Genomic DNA, 15,907 nt, shown 5'->3' with positions numbered 1-15,907 from the left:
GTGTTTTCTTTCTTGCTTGCTTACCAGACTAATGTTTCAAACTCTTGGCAGATCTTTGGCAATGAGGAAAGTCAAGAATTCTACCACTGAATTCTGGAAGAGCCAAGACAAGTCTGATGATCATTCCGTGTGCATATGGGGTCGTTGCAGCCACCTACAGAGCAAGTGAGACAGTACCTGTTGTCTAAGAGGTCGCAATCTTTTGGAGATTAATGTGATACAAAAATAATCTAACACAGGGATGTCTAAGTGCCATGGAGAGGCACACAGGGAATGCTTATTGAGGTCTGAATATTTAAAAAGACCAACCGCATCTTTAAAACAAACTTGTATTTATTAAAATAATCTAGTGTGATCATCTCTGGAAGTCGAGAGAAGATTAAGATGAGGGGGGCAGGCCTTCTTTACTTTTATGATTCTTCTTAAGCAGTTGGAAAATTTACAAGGACAGTGACTTGCTTACCATTCCAGATGCAGGCTCTCAATCAGGAACCACATGAAAGGTGGCACAAAATAGGTTTCTGGAATGCAAGAATGAAGGAAGAGTGACTAAGGTTCAAAGTCCAAGTAACCTCCTGTGAGAATGTAGGAACCAAGCCAGGACAAATAAAAGACAGGGTGGAGTGGGTAGAGCAGTGGAGTTTAGGGATTGACTTGAATTAGGGTTAAGGTGATAATTCCCTGGGGGAAAAAACAGACAAGGCAGTGGTACTTGGTCCCATCCTTATTGACTGGGAAGTGAAAAGCTCTCCTAGTAGAGTTGAAATGATGAAGTGTTCCTCTCCCCACTCACCCCAGGAAAACTGTCTGGTGCAGAGCTGGAACTGAGGCCACACACGCCCCTGCAAAACTAGTTTCAGACCAAAATTTGCCTTGGCCACTGAGCACACTCAGCTTTCAGTCTCCTGCAGAAATATGGATTCCAATGGCTCCAGATTTTAGCTTTGGGATTGTGGGGGAGGTTGTGGAGGTGGGGGAGCCTGGGTGGTGTCTTGGCAGAGGACACAGGCAGAGTTCACTTGAAGGTGAGGGTGTGAGGACTAGTGGGCAGCCAGGTGGGGAGTCAGAGTACACCTGGATGAAACAGTCCATCAATGTGATTGGTTTTGACCTGGTCAGCGACTCTTTGTGAAGGAGCCAGTTTGGTTATTTGGAGATGTAGGGAGAAGAGGGCCAGTTCAGGATTCTGGCCCTAGTCTTTTGATTTGAATCAGGGGCAAGGGAATGGTCACTACCACCCACTAGTGAGCCTCCTGGGTCCTTCCCAGCTACTACTTCTTGGGCTGCAGTCTGCCCTTTGCAAGAGACAGTGCTGGTGCAGAAACGCAGTAGCCTGATGGAGGATGCTCTTCTGGCATCCCCTGAGTGACCTGCCCCACCTCCCCCGCTCCTCACACGTCCAGGCCAGTCACCAGGGGCCAACATCTGGCCGGGCTGGAACAGGCTCAGACACTCATCTTTTCCTGCTCGTTTTTTTGCCTGTGGGCTTCCGACGGGGTGCATGCACATCTGTGAAAATCTCGCAGACTCTCTGACTCCTATGCCTTTGATGGTTTGGGCAGAGGGGTCTCCTATTACTGTGCACATAGACAAGGATTACTGAGGATGCTGCACAGCCTGCAGGCGGTGCCCGAGGACGGGAGGGCAGGGCAAGGGCCCAGGCGCTGTGCGGGGCTGGGGGCGGCCAGCTCACTTCTGGGGCTGCGGGGAGCAGCGCGCACACAAGTGGCCGAGAAAGCCGAAGCCGGGGCGGCGAAGACACCTCAAAACCACACAGAATCTTGCAGCTCCGGCGCGCAAGGTACGCTTCGGGGCGGTCCCGCCTGACCCCGGAAGAGAAAGTGTTTTGGGGAAGGGGAGCGAGGAGAGCGAGTTAAGTAAAACTAAAAATTAAAGTTGTTCTGCTCCCCCAGGCCGCCTCGCCCCTGCCGCCTCTTCGCTGCAGGCTCCTCCAGAGTAGCTCCCTGCGAGGCCCCGAGAGTCCCCAGGTCCCCAGCCTTAGTGGGGGGATCGCGAGCCTCTGGTCGTGGCTTTCCCGACCCTCCAGATCCAGGTCGCTTCGAAAACCCGGAGCAGAGGATCCCTCGAGCCGGAGCCGCCCTGGGCGCGCGCCCATTGGCGCGCATGCTCAGTCGCGCGGCGGCGGCGAGTAGGAAGCTCCGCGCGGTGGTGGTGGCGGCGGCGGCGGCGGCAGCAGCAGAGCTGCGGGAAGGTGGGAGGGGCGCACCGGCGGGCGGGGGCGCGGAGCCGCAGGGGGGGCTCTCGCCCAAGGTGCCTGGGAGCGTTTGGAGCTCGGAGTCCGGCGCGAGGCGCGAGTGAGCACGGGGGCCAACGAGCGCGGGGTGGGTGGCCGGCGGAGCGCAGCCGCCGGGCGGGCGGAGCGGGCGGGGAGCCCGGGTCTCCGCGGCTCGGGACCCGGCGGCGGGCGGCGATGTTCCACTGCATCCCCCTGTGGCGGTGCAACCGTCATGTGGAGACTATCGACAAGCGTCACTGCTCGCTGGTCTACGTCCCCGAGGAGATCTACCGCTACGCCCGCAGCCTGGAGGAGCTGCTGCTGGACGCCAACCAGCTCCGCGAGCTGCCGGAGGTGAGTGTCCGGTCTCACCTGCGCGCCGCCCTCGGGGGAGCACTGCTGAGCCCCTCCAGCCTCAGTCCTCTTTTCCCCTCCCCTCTGGTCCCTTCCTCTCCCTTACCTCTCGTCCACTCTTTTACCTCTGGACCCTGCCGACAGGTCCCACAGGAACCACCTCTGCCTGTATTCACCTGCTTCTTCCTCCTGTACTCCTCCCCCCTACCCCCCGAAAAGTTCCTTTTCTTTCTGTACAAAGCGACTTGCTGTTTTCCGAGTAGTCGCTAGAGCTTGTATGGTTGAGGAAACGTTCTGTGCCAAGTAGTTTAGATAAACATCTAGGTACCAACGCCCCGCACCTGTGATCGGACAGGTGAGGAGCCAGGTGGCTCGGGTCGTTCTCGGCTGGAAGGACCAGGCGCGGCATCCCTCTCCCGGGGCGGTCCCCTCTCCCTGCATTCCCCGATCGCTGTCCGGGGCGCGTCTCCCCCTTCGGCCTGGGCAGGGCGGGGAGGAGGTGGGCAGCGCGCGAGCGAGCGGCGCTATCTCGGCATCTTGCGAAGAATGTGCCCCGTCCCTTATCGCAGGTGGGCCGTGCGGGGAAGAGCTGAAACTGACCCGCCTGCCTGGGTTCCGGGACCGGCCGCGAAGTGGGGGTGGGGGCTGCGGCCGCCGAGCTGTGGGCAGGTGCCCAGGTTCTTCCCCGGCCCCGCTGGCGTGGACCTGTTGCGTGGAAGGAGCTGCGGGGAACGCCAGCAGAGCCTCTGTTGGGCGGGCCAGCCTTGCAGCCGCGATTCCCGGAGCAGACAGGTTCACCCTGCTGACTTCTGCCCTTGCAGTGATGCGTTACCTCTTCCGAGTTGTTTACATCAATTAATCACTCTGCTGAGGCCAGACTTGCCAAGCGACACTTGCTGATTGTGCTTTAGTGGAGGGTCCGGGACTGCGAACTTTTAACCTTCAAGCTTGCCCAGGGAACTTGACTTGAGTAAGCCTTTGGGAGGAAGGTATCCCAAATTCAGGGCTGTGCAGGAAGTCGGTGCAGTAATCCGAAGGTGTGCAGGAAGTAGGGAGCTGCTGGCAGTCGGGGGAGGACCTGAAGGCCAGAGCGTCGGAACTCAGCTATCTTGCTGGACCCTTTGTTAACACAAAGCCAAGACGTGGTTATAGAAACACTCACAAGACAAATGTTCTGGCTTGTTAGAAGGACCGGATTTGTCCTCCACGCCGACATACTGTTTTAAACAGCAGAACTATTTTTCTCAACATTTCAAGTGTTGTTATTCTTCTTGGATTAACTTTCCTTGGTTCAGTGTGGAATTGATTGGAGGGTTTGCTCCTTGCAGTCGTGGGGATTATCCTCACTAGGATCTTTGCAAAACCCCCCAGGCTTTATTTAGTTTAGAAGCAGAAAAGCCATCCAGTTCCCTCCGGCATTTATTATTTTGCAGGCATTTTCAAACACATAGTTTTATCTGGCCTTCAGCTCCCTTAAATTTGACTTAGAAGTCATGAGCTCGCTTACTGCCCTACGTTTTAAGGAGTTTTAGGCATTGCTGTTGCCAGGAACACAGAATATGTAATTTAAGACTTTTCAAGGGCTTCAGAATGAAGTTATTAAAGATTGAGTGAAAAGCTGTTCAACTAGAAATGCTTCAGTGCTCTTTGTGGTGTTTTTGTTTGTTTGTTTTCTTTTGTAGAACTGGAAGATTTCCTTTGACTGGATTGGCTTTTCACTCCCTTCTGCAGCGTTTGTGGGTTTTCCCGTAATGTTGGGGAATTCAGCTTGGTATGGGAAATTACGGGTTTTGAATATGTCAGGTATTTCTTCTGACTCTAAATGGAAACGTTCTCAGAAGCGCAAAATGCAGCCTGATAGGCCTCCATAAATATGGTAATAAACCAGCTCTTCAAAGGCTAGCAGTGGTCTACCCTATGGGTCATTGCTCTTTCGTCCCTTAAATTAGGTTTATAGTTTTCAAGTTATGTAAAACCCACTTCTCCCTGACTTCTTGTGTGTCTGGGTGCCTGGGAGTGTGCCCACCAGGCCCCAACAACCGCCTGGAAAACACAGATGCTTCATTCATAGTCTTTGCTTGGTCATGCGTTATTTCTCCCTCTGAGATCTGTGCAACTCATCAGCTCTGCTCCCTGCCCTCCCAGCCCCTGCCTCCTTACCTGCCACATCACTAAGGGACCTCTTTTGCTGACAAACCAGCAAGGTCTTTGTGGTGGCGGCCTGGGTTTACTAGTTGTGGGGAGTGTAGCATTCAAAGAAGGCATGGTTCCGGTGAGCTGTCTGCAGCTTTGTGGGGAGACAGCAACTTTAGTACAGAGGTAGTGGGTGTGGGCTGGAGCGGGCAGCAGCACAATTTTCAGACCTGGTGGTTACTTATTTAGCTTTCCAACCTTGTGTCGAACCTGCAGCACCATCCTCAGCACTGCTTCCACCCCGTGATTGCCTCTTCGTGATGCTCTGCCACAGGGGGGCTTTAGTGATCTCCTTCCACCCGGAGCAGTTGGGTGAGACAGCCTTGCCACCCCTTCCCATCCTTGGTCTCATCCCCTTCCCCCAGCTCCATCCTTTTGGGGTGTGTGTGTGTGTGTGTGTGTGTATGGCCAAACCGAGGTATATGGAAGTTGCTGGGTCAGGAATCAAATCTGAGCTGCCAGAGACAACACCAGCTTCTCAACCCACTGTGCCACAGCCGGAACTCTCTGGGGTGTGTATTAACAGAGACATCTTGAGATGCTCCCTTGGGAGCATAAGCCTGGCATCTCGTGGGTCCTGCTCTGTAAACCACTGTTTATCTGTTGAATGAAGCTTACTGAGTCTGATACAGATCTTCCTCCACTGCATCTTTCTTGTCTCTTAAGCCCATCACTGCCCTGGTGCCTGTCCTTCTCTCATAGAGTCAGAGAATATTCAGGTTGCAAGGTCTTCAGACGTGAAGGTCATCTGTGTGGTGCAATTGTTTTGTCCCCTCTTCACCATCCCTGCCTTCCTCTCTGTATGTCCTCTGTGTTCTCGATGCCATCATTTCCCCTTAATGTCCATCGATTCTCAGATGCGGTCAAATGTGTGTTGGCCGTGGTCCCTCTAGACCACATGGGTCTCATGAGACAGGGCCTGGTACACTAGGCAGCAGACACTTGGAGTGAATGCTGTCAAGCCTTTCTAGTTTAAAAGGTTGAGTTTCGTCTTATGACCTGCTCTTCGTTAGGGTTCAGTTGATTGTTTCATGATTGCCAGATGACGTTATCTCACATACCTGTTACCATCCGCATCCTGCTTTATTTTTTCCCAGCCTTTAGCGTACTTGTCACTACTTAAATCTACACTGTGTCCTTGTCTACTAGTTCTTTGTCTCCGCAACCGGAACTTAAACTCCATGTGGCAGGGGTGTTTTCGATCGTGGCTGATCATAGCACAGTGTCTGAGACATAGTGGGCACTCCAGTGCCTGGTGCCTGGCTGAGTCCTCCCATGCTGTCAAGGGTAGATGGTCCTGTTTCTTAGCCATCACGATGGCCCTTCCCACATCCGACGTCTGTGCACTGGTCTGTGGGAATTAGTAATGACCCTGACCACAATTCCACGGTCCTGTGCTGCCCATCTTGATTCTCTGTTTCTTCCGTGCAGGACCCTTTTGACTACCTTGTCTTTCTGAAATAATCTTTATGTGTTGTAAACAAAATTTCTGTGAACATGACTTTGGCGTCTTCAGCTGTGAACTCTGGAGAGGATATCCATCCTCGCTTGGAATAAGTCGTTTTTGTTTTAAATCCACAATGTTTCAGTTGAGGTCTTGCCTCCTGACCTGGCTTCCCTTCCCAGAAGTTCCACTTCCGAAGGCTGGGCCAGCCGTTCTTCCTGGCTCACGGGTGCAGGGACTTAGCTTATCATCTCCATCCAATCCTGTCCCTGGGTCCCGTTATTCCTTCCTGCAGAATGCCACCTTTTCTCTGCCTCTCACTCCTCCAGGCTGATTTCTCCTGGATTCCACTGGCTGTGTGTGGCTGGCCATTCTCTGCAGAGGCTCTCAGGACTGGGTGGGAAGGAGCAGAGGGCAGGGTGCTGGAATCCATTCAGATGCTGCTCCGTCACCTGCATTCTTTCTTCATGCCTCGGTTTCCTCACGTGTCACAGTAGCACCTGCTTTATAGGGTGGTCCTGGGCATTAAAGAGACAATGCATGCCGAGCACTTACAGTTAGCTCTGAGATGGTCACCATCTCTTGCCACGACACTGTGGCAAGATACGTTTATCAGGACACAATGCTTTTCAAATGGAGTTTGAAGACAGTTTCTTGGGAATTTGTAAGTTATATTTTAAAACTGAAATTAATATTTTTTTGTCTTTTGCCTTTTTAGGGCTGCATTTGTGGTATATGGAGGTTCCCAGGCTAGGGGTCTAATTGGAGCCGCAGCCACACCAGATCTGAGCTGAGTCTGTGACCTACACTACAGCTCATGGCAACGCCGAATCCTTTACCCACTGAGCAAGGCCAGGAATCAGTCCTGCAGCCTCATGGTTCCTAGTCGGATTTGTCTCTGCTGCGCCACGATGGGAACTCCGAAATTAAATTTTTTAATGTTCTAAAGTAATAATTAAAAAAAATCATAGCTTGTGTAACACCTAGGTGACCTTGTGAGTGAATCGTGCCGTAAGGATTTTGTGCTGATGTTAGATCACGCACCCCTGTGCGTCTATAGTGAAGGGGAAAGATGCGGATTTATGGCTGAAATCATGTTTTGGGGTCAGATGAGGGCTGGAAGTTCATGACCAAAGATTTCATGGCAAGTCTGTTAGAGAAGAGTGATCACTGGATGGCTAAAGAGGTCCCTGCCCCGTGGTGGTGGAGCCACACAGTTTTGAGGAGCCTGTTCCAGGCAATGTTGTACCAAATACACTCTGAATGATGTGCACACAGTGTAAAATTGTGTCGTTGTCATCTCTTGTGGTCAGTGAATACTGAGTTCTCCTTTATCATTTTTTTAAATCTGATTTTAAATCTGAGCCTTTATTTTTACCTTATAGTTTTCCAAGAGCTAAAGTGTATAAACCTTTATATTTGGATCGACTTAAATACCATTAATAATGAAAATAATTTAAGGCAAAGCCCAGGAGGCAGGGCACCCAGGAGAGTGCTTGCCTCTTGGAGAGGGGACCCCCACGTTTCTCAGGTTAGGGAAACAGTTCTCCTTTCTCAGAGATCCTGTTGCTATTACATAGTTTAGCACTTAATGGTTTCGTGATTGTGTTATGTGTTGGTCCAGCCCCCTCTTCCTCTCCTTCTCCCTCCCCCTCACCTCCTCCTATACTTCACTGGGGAGGAAACTGAGGCCTGGAGAAGGTGTGATTTGACCCAGGTTAGCAGACATTAGAGTCCCTTTGATTGGAAACATCAGGTATCTGCTACATATTCATAATTCTAAAAGCTACCCCTACCCGAGATTTTTACTGAGCTCCAAACATCGTAGGAAGTGCTCTCTATAAATTATTTCCCTTAAATGGAATAACAACTCACGTTAGCCCTTATAATTCCAGCTTTGTCAGTGCAGACGCCGAGACTTATTTAAGAAGTTGTTTCAGAGGCTTGTGTAAGGAACTCGGCCAAGGTCAGCTGTGAAGCCAGGGCTCGCCTCCAGCTCTCTGTGTCACTGCACCTGGGGGTGGGGCCTGGCCATGTGACAGCTTGGGAGGAGGTGGTGACAGCTCCGAGGCCTCTCCTTCTCTGGGGAGTTGAGAGAAGGCTTCAGAGGGCGTGATGGTCACATTAGAAGAAAGGAAAAAGCCCTGGTGGTGGCCAAAGCCGGTCCTTTCCAGATGGCTTGAGCGAGTGGGCGAGTGGACTTGGGAGGGGTGGGTTTGCCGAGGAGATGAGCTCTGACTTGTGGACAGTGTGTCAGCAGGGGCGGAGTGCAGGTAGACCCCTGCTCTGGGAAGGCGGCCTTGGGCAGAGTAGAGATGCAGTCAGGAGCCGTTGCTGTGGTCTGGGCGGGAAGAAAGCCCACGGCACCTGCAGAAGGGGCGGGGGGAAGCTTAGTCTAGGATGTTAAGACTGAGAGCTTCCTGCCCTCTGGTCCAGCACGCTTGCTTCTGCGCCCCCTCCCGTGTTGTGCTGACCGCCCTGGACCTTCATCGGGGCTCCTGGGACACAAAGCACCAAGCATTTGCCTCCTTTTGAGGGATGCATTTTTTTTTTCGGACCGTGGGGCGTGTCTGTCTTCAACTTGTAAATTGCTCACTAAGCTTTGTGTGTCGACACTGGCTTGGGGGGAAGATGGACAGCCAGATGTGCCAAGGATGGGAAGAGTTTGTTCCTTTTTGGATTTCAGTGAATGTGGTCATAAAATTGCAGCCGCAGTAACGCTGGCAACCCCATGGGTGACATGAATGCGTGCTGTGTGTGTGCTGGACCACAGACCTCAGTTTCACCGTGCTCTGCTGATGCTTTAAAACACGAATGCTTGGAGCATTTTGATTTCCAGGGTAACTTGAAGTCAACGCATCACTGACATCTCTTTTTAAAAAATAGCTCAATTCTTTGAGAAAAAGTGAAATGATTCACTTAACATACCGTTCCTAGAGTTGACCAAGTTGAGTCATGCTGGCAAATGGTAAAATGAGTCTGTTTCCCCAGCCCCCTCCCCTCTTCCCCGGGGCCTCCAGAGGGAAGGGGTACCACAGCCTCTCGAGCATTATCCGCTCTGCCAGAAATGGCAGCTTCTGTACTGTAATGAGTTAGTACTTGGGATTTCCTTAAAAAGGACTCCTTACACAGATTTGAAATTTGGGGGAGGGTGCGGGGGAGTGGTGGTGGTAAGGCAAAGCTGATATTTACATGGCAGGGTCAGAAATAGCAGTGTAAACATTTCTGAGCAGGGATGACAGAAATCCCAGCTGTCTGATGGAAACGTTCTGTGTCTTGACTGTATCACCATCAATAACCTGGCCATGATCTTGTGCTTTAGTTCTGTAAGATGTCACCATTGGGGAAAGCTGGATTGAGGTGCGGGGGCTCTTTCTGTGTGATCTCTTATAATTGTGTGAGAATCTACAGTCACATCAAAATAAATAGTTTCATTTGAGTTAAAAAAAAAAAAAATCCAGAGTTCTCATCGTGGCTCAGTGGAAATGAATCTGACTAGTATCCTTGAGGACGCAGGTTTGATCCCTGGTCTCAATCAGTGGGTTAAGGATCTGGTGTTGCTGTGAACCTGTGGTGAAGGTCGCAGATGCAACTCGTATCCTGCATTGCTGTGGCTGTGGTGTAGGCCGGTAGCTGCAGCTCAGATTCAACCCCTAGCCTGGGAACCTCCATATGCCGTGGGTGCAGCCCTAAAAAAGACCAAAAAAAAAAAATCCCAACTATGTCCTTGAGCAGAGACTTTAGGCTGTGCTGGGTGAAGATCCAGTGAGGCTGCTGGCTTCTCTCTTTGCTTACAGAGGAAAGTTGCCTATTTTAGGACTCTACCCAGATCCCAGGCCTAGAAATGTTTGTCCCCTACTTCATGTGATAGTTATGAGGGGAGATGAGATCATGGGCCAGATCTTAGTAAATGCATAGGAGAAACTTCTGGATGTCCATTTACTTTCTCTTGGGTATTATTTAGTGGACCGGAATGGTAATTTACTATTGCATGTGGTATTTTAGAGATCTGATCATGTGTGTGTGTGTGTGTGTTTGTGCTTGTAGTGTAAGATACTCTGAAGTTCTGGAAGTAAGATGAAATATTAAAAATTTTTTTTTTCTTTATCATTGTTTTGAAGAATTTTCTTATCTGTCTAGGCTGTAACTTCTGGATTCCAGAGAATTTGAGTCAGTTGGGAGAAATTTAGTATTTCTGTTTTCAAGAACCTTAAGGCATGGATTTGTCATGTCGTGGGTGGAAGGTGCTACACCTAATTGAAGCCTGTTCCAGACTGATTCCTGGACAGTGTGGCTTCTCCTCCCTGACAGCTCTAGTCACCTTTCTATCCACAGTCCACACCCACTGGGGGAAGGAGAATCAGAGGGGATGTCAACTGACGTGGGGTGGAAGTGGGGAGCTCGGGTTAGATGAGCAGTTGTGAAGGCCTGAATTGAACTGCTGAACCGCTGAGTGCATGACCTGGGCTCTGACTCTGACCTGACGTAGAAGATGCTGCGACCTGGGCTCTGAGGCTTGTGCTGTTAGTGCAACCTACCGGACTTTGTCCCTGCTGTGGCCTTGTTTTGTCTTGTTATTTTATGTGTTGGATGCATAGAAGAATTCAAAGAGTAAAAAATGTGGAATTTTCATTGATTCCCTCCAAGTGATACCCGACATTAGTAATTTTAGAATATATTCTTACAGAATTTTTTCCTCTTCATATACCACTATATATTTATTATTGTGGAAACAAAAAGAGGACTCCTATATGAATTATTTTCATACAAATGACTTTATAAATTACTTCACCACTTGCTTTTTTTGGTATAGGTATATTTTAGCATTGTATGGGTGCTGTAGTATTCCCTTGTACTGGATATGCCATGATGTATTTATTTCACCATTCTCTTCTTGCTGGACAATTTAATTGTTTCCAGTTTTTTTTTTTTTTTTTTTGCAGCGGGATTTAATGTTCTTGTTCATGTTACATTGTACAACTGGGCAAACGTTTCTTTAAGATAAAGTTCATGATGCATAATTATTGGATGAAAAGGTATACATTTTACAAATTTTAGTAGATGTTGTTAGGTTGTCAAAGATTTTGATTTTTTTTTTTTAAATCAGGGTTGAATGGAGGCCTAGCGATTAGAGAAATCTGCCCAAGTGGGTAAAGAAATGAAAGTACAGCTAAAGAAATGAAAGATGAGAGGTAAACGGAAGTGTCAAAGCAGAATGGAAATGTGGGCTCGCCTCTCCCACTCCTGACTCCAGGTGCTGTGATCTTTCTGGGGGAGAGAAAAATAGGCCTGGGGGTGGGGGGGTTCTGTCATCTCTGCTTCCTCTCTCCTTTTTTTTTTCCTAAGCCATACCTGATGCATATGGAAGTTCGAAGGCCAGAGATGGAAGCTATGCCACCACAGCCTTGACCTGAGCCACAACAGTGACAATGCTGGATCCTTAACCCCTAAGCCACCAGGGAACTCCGTCTGTTCCCTCTCTCCTTGGCTGGGGCTCTTTTCCATAGGCCTGGGAAAACCCTTGGGTAGGCCGTCTGGGGTTAATCAGATGTTTGCTCTGGGTCTTTGGAAGACTGGCATCAAACTCTTGCATTCAAGAAGCCTACACTTTTTAGCGGGGCAGAGATGTTAGCATCACTGAATTTCTATGTGGCTCAGTGCTAGGCGGGCCTGCAAACCAGGAGTTGCTGTGGAGCCTTGGAGGAGGCTGGTTTTCACCGAAGGCAGGTTCAGATGGGCTGGGCATTGGGGCAGGCATTGAAGACAGTGAGCTTTTGTGAAGTGACATGGGGCTGTGCTTTGGGGTGGAGACCCTCACTCTGGGTTGACGTGGTTCTGTTTCTGAAGCCAGAGGGCAGGACTGTGTGCAGGCTGTGGGGGGCGGACAGGAAGCTTGGGCATTATTCGGTGTGATAGCTGCGTGGATCAGCCCCTCCCTCCACCTCTTCTACTCACGTGTGGGTTCCAGGCCGAATCTCTTGCTTGATGGGAAGGTGTATGGAATGGTTAGGAGATTCACCTCTTAGCTGTGACACTTGGGACAGGTAACTCAGCTTCACTGTGCCGTAGCTTACTCATCTCTGAAAAGAAGGTAGAAAAGGAAGGTAATAATGATCCCTACCTCGTGCATTTGTGTGAAGGTTGAGTTAATATAGTGCTGGGAACAGTGTCTGTTGCCTACAGAGCATCATCATTGGCCGTTTTGTGATAGAGGCTCAAACTCCTTCATCTTCTTCAAATCCTGCCTCAGTACTTGGTGGGAGTGATCTTTCTAAAACACAGATGTGATGGCTGACTTCCTCTCGCAGTGGCTTCTCACTTGCCGGACACAGCCTGGCAGCGTTTTTGTCTTTGACTTTATCTCTCATCTCTTTCCAGCTTGAACCTGGTGGTTCAGCTGCAGTTGGCTGCCCTTGGTTGCCAAGCGTTTCATGCCCCGGGAGTCTTTGGTTTTGTACCTGGTCTCCCGTGAGTTACTCTTCCTCTGCTTCTTTGTCTGCTTCCCTGCTCTTCGTCCCGGGGGACACAGCTCAGGGTATCCCGTTCCTCTGAGAAGCCTTCCCTTCCCTCCTCTCTGGTTTCTGGGGCCACCTGTGTCATTGCTCTTACCTCTCTGTAATTATCTCTGTCCTCCATCAGAGCCAGGTCCTTAAAGCTACACACCTTTTCTTCTTTGCATTCCTGCTGCCTCACAGGATAATTAGCACAGAGGAGACACGGAAGGCATATTTGAGCAGCCTTCTTGGGGACATTTTCAGCCCTTTGGGGGAGTCATTTAGAAATGGGTTGGGCCCAGACCTATAAGTAGAGCTTACAGATTACTCCAAGAAGAGCCGGGCTTTCTGCAGCCCGTGGCTGCATGAGTGACCTCATGGTGGAGGCACTGGTGGTGTTAGTTGGTCAGCTCTGGGCTCCTGTCCTTGTTCTGACAGTCAAGGTCCCAGCATTGACCTTGGGCAGTTTACATAATCTCCTGAGCCTCAGTTTCCTTATCGGAGTCACGAAGGGGTGATGTCAGTGATGTTCAAGGCCTCCTTGAGTTCTGACCTCCTTGGATGCTAATTTCATGAGACGGTACATGTCTCGATGCCACAGCACAAACCTTAGGGGAGTGGTCCCCACTTGTGCACGTGCTCCATGGGGTTGCCTAGGGAGGTTTAGGAGAACCACAAGTCTAGGCTTAATCATTATAATCAAGGATTCGATAATAAGGAGAAACTGTTCCAAACGCTTACCCTCCCGTGGTCAGTTGATTCCCAGAACCAATTAAGGGAAAAAAGATCAGCAGATTTTCTTTGGTTAAAACACACACACCCACACACACCACACCACACCAACTACCTTTGAACACAGACTGTGCCCCCCCCCCCCCCCTGCCGCTCGCCGTGTCACTTGCATTTTCCCAGCTTTTGGAAGTGAGAAGGTGAAATAGGCAACTTGCTGGGACTTCTTGTCTCCTTTTTAAGTGAACTCGAGCAGTTCAGAGGCGGTCATTTCAAACCTCTGGGTTGGTTTGAGTGCCAGAAAGACTATATTTTGGGAAACTCGGTTTGGCAACTGATAATGGAGAGTATCTGTGGATTAACATCGGACTGAGGTGGCTTTTTCGAGAAATCTATTAGGATCCAAAGTGACAGCCTTCTACGCTTCTGCTGAAGAGCTGGCTTCCTGACCAGACCTTGGTGTCAGGCTTCCCAGGCAGCGTGATTCAGGAATCAGGATGGGGGTAGGTCTCTCCTGGGTCCTGCCAGATGTCCGCCCCTTCCCCTCCACACTGCATGTATTCATTGAGTGCTGCTTTGCTGAGGCCTTGTTCCATCCTGTAAGGTGAATTTCTTGCCTTGTCCTTATGAAGCCTCCAGTCTAGGTCAGGGAGACCACCAGTAAATGGATAAGCAAAAAGAATTTCAGATAGTCGTAAGAGCTATAAAGCAAACCAAGCAGGGAAATGTGGCAGAGCGTGATCGAGCAGCGAGCGGTTTCACCAAGGAGCTGCCTCTGCCCCGAGGCGGTGAGGCGGCTCTGTGACCATGGTCCTTACACAGGCCTGGGGGTGAGTTTGGTGACTTTATGGGCAAAAGGAGCCCGTACGCTGGTGTGACAGGGTGGGGAGGAGGAAATCAAGGTGAAGATGTTGGTGGGGCTAATGTCAGAGGGGCTCAGAGACCCCAGTGAGGAGTTTGGATTTTTTTTTTTTCCATCAGTTGAATGTATGGCAGACCATAAGCCCATAGATACCTGATTTGTGCTTTAGAAAGTTCACTCGACTCGGCATTTAGAGCTTAGTCTCAGAGGAGGAAGGGTTCACAGAAGCAGAGAGACCTGGAGAGCTGAGCCGAGCTGAGCTGATGGGGACCTTGGACTAGAGCTGTGGCAGTGAATAATGAGACGTATTTTGGAACTTGATCCGGCAAGACCTGCTGATGTATTGGATGTAGGTTTTTGGTTTTATCAACTGGGGGGTGGGGGGTGGGGTGCTGGCTGAGCCTTTACCAGGTTTGTGAGGACTAGGAAAGAGAGTTTAGCAGCGCAGGACCTGGTAAGTCCTTGAGTTGGGCAGAGTCAAGTGTTGATGAGACTCAGAACTTAGGAGAGGAGACCTGGGTACCGATAATTATAACGAAGACAGCAGGCCTTTATTGAGCAGCGTGACCCGAACTGTGCTTTGCCCGAACACTTCCCACAATGAACTCATTTAATCCTCACAACAGACATAACTTCATTTTACGTAAAGAGCTTTACTATACTCTTGAGGACCCCAGGACACAGAGAGGGAATTAACTGGCTGAAATCACACAGCTAGTGAGCAGCAGAGCTTGAGGTCAGACTTAGGCAGGCTAGTTCCAGAGCCAGTATCCCTAAGGTCCTTCCTCAAGGTCAGACACGCAGAGGCCGTGTTGTCTGTACCAGAAGCCACCTGATGGGCCAGGAGTTGTGTCCGCTCTGAGGAAGGGAAGAGAGAGACACCTGTGAGCCGCTGGGTTATTTTTGCATTGTTAAGAAAAAGAGCACTGAGCTGAAATATCATTTTAAGAATTAGGTCACCAAATATTAATGTGCTTATTCATGCATAATCTTTCAAAGAAGATTAGTGGCACCCATTCTTTGGGGATGGATTGTTTTTTACCTTCAGGAGAGAAAATGAACCCTGGGTTTATCAGAGGAATGCCTCCATTGTGATTCTGCTCCCAGGTATTCAGCTATTATGCTATTTATCTCTGTTTATTTTATTTTATTTTAATTTATCTCTGTTCTCTAACTGTGAGATCAAGTGATTAGCTTGTGAGACTGTGACCAGTCTTGACTGTAAAGGTCAGAATTGTGGGGAGTTCCTGTCATGGCTCAGTGGTAATGAACCTGACTAGGATCCATGAGGACTCGGGTTTGATCCCTGGCCTCGCTTAGTGAGTTAAGGACCCGGTGTTGTGGTGAGCTGCGGTGTAGGTCTCAGACACGGCTTGGATCCCATGTTGCTGTGGCTGTGGTATAGGCCGGCAGCTGCAGCTCCAGTTCAGCCCCTAACCTGGGAACCTCCATATGCCGTGGGTGTGGCCCTAAAAAAAAAAAAAAAGTCAGAATTGTAAAGAAGTTCTAATAAACTTTTTGGAAGTATTCCTATTCCAGAACTGCTTCACGTGGATGCTAATAAGATTAGATTAATCGAAACTATGCATTTTGTA

At 49.8% G+C, this 15,907-nt stretch overlaps 1 protein-coding gene across 1 annotated transcript in view; it reads left to right on the top strand.

The window, feature by feature from the left end:
• The window catches only part of LRRC1 (leucine rich repeat containing 1), a 129,527-nt gene continuing 115,886 nt past the window's right edge, over positions 2,267-15,907 (top strand). The window contains exon 1 of the mRNA XM_001927688.6: positions 2,267-2,590. Within this exon, the coding sequence (XP_001927723.2) occupies positions 2,432-2,590 (159 nt within the window). The 5' untranslated portion in view covers positions 2,267-2,431. The remainder of the gene's footprint in view (positions 2,591-15,907) is intronic.

This window comes from Sus scrofa, chromosome 7 (genome assembly GCF_000003025.6).
Source record: "Sus scrofa isolate TJ Tabasco breed Duroc chromosome 7, Sscrofa11.1, whole genome shotgun sequence".
NCBI classification, from domain to species: Eukaryota; Metazoa; Chordata; class Mammalia; order Artiodactyla; family Suidae; genus Sus; species Sus scrofa.
The sequence above is the reverse complement of the archived record's forward strand: the minus strand, read 5'-3'. Positions and strand labels throughout refer to the sequence as shown.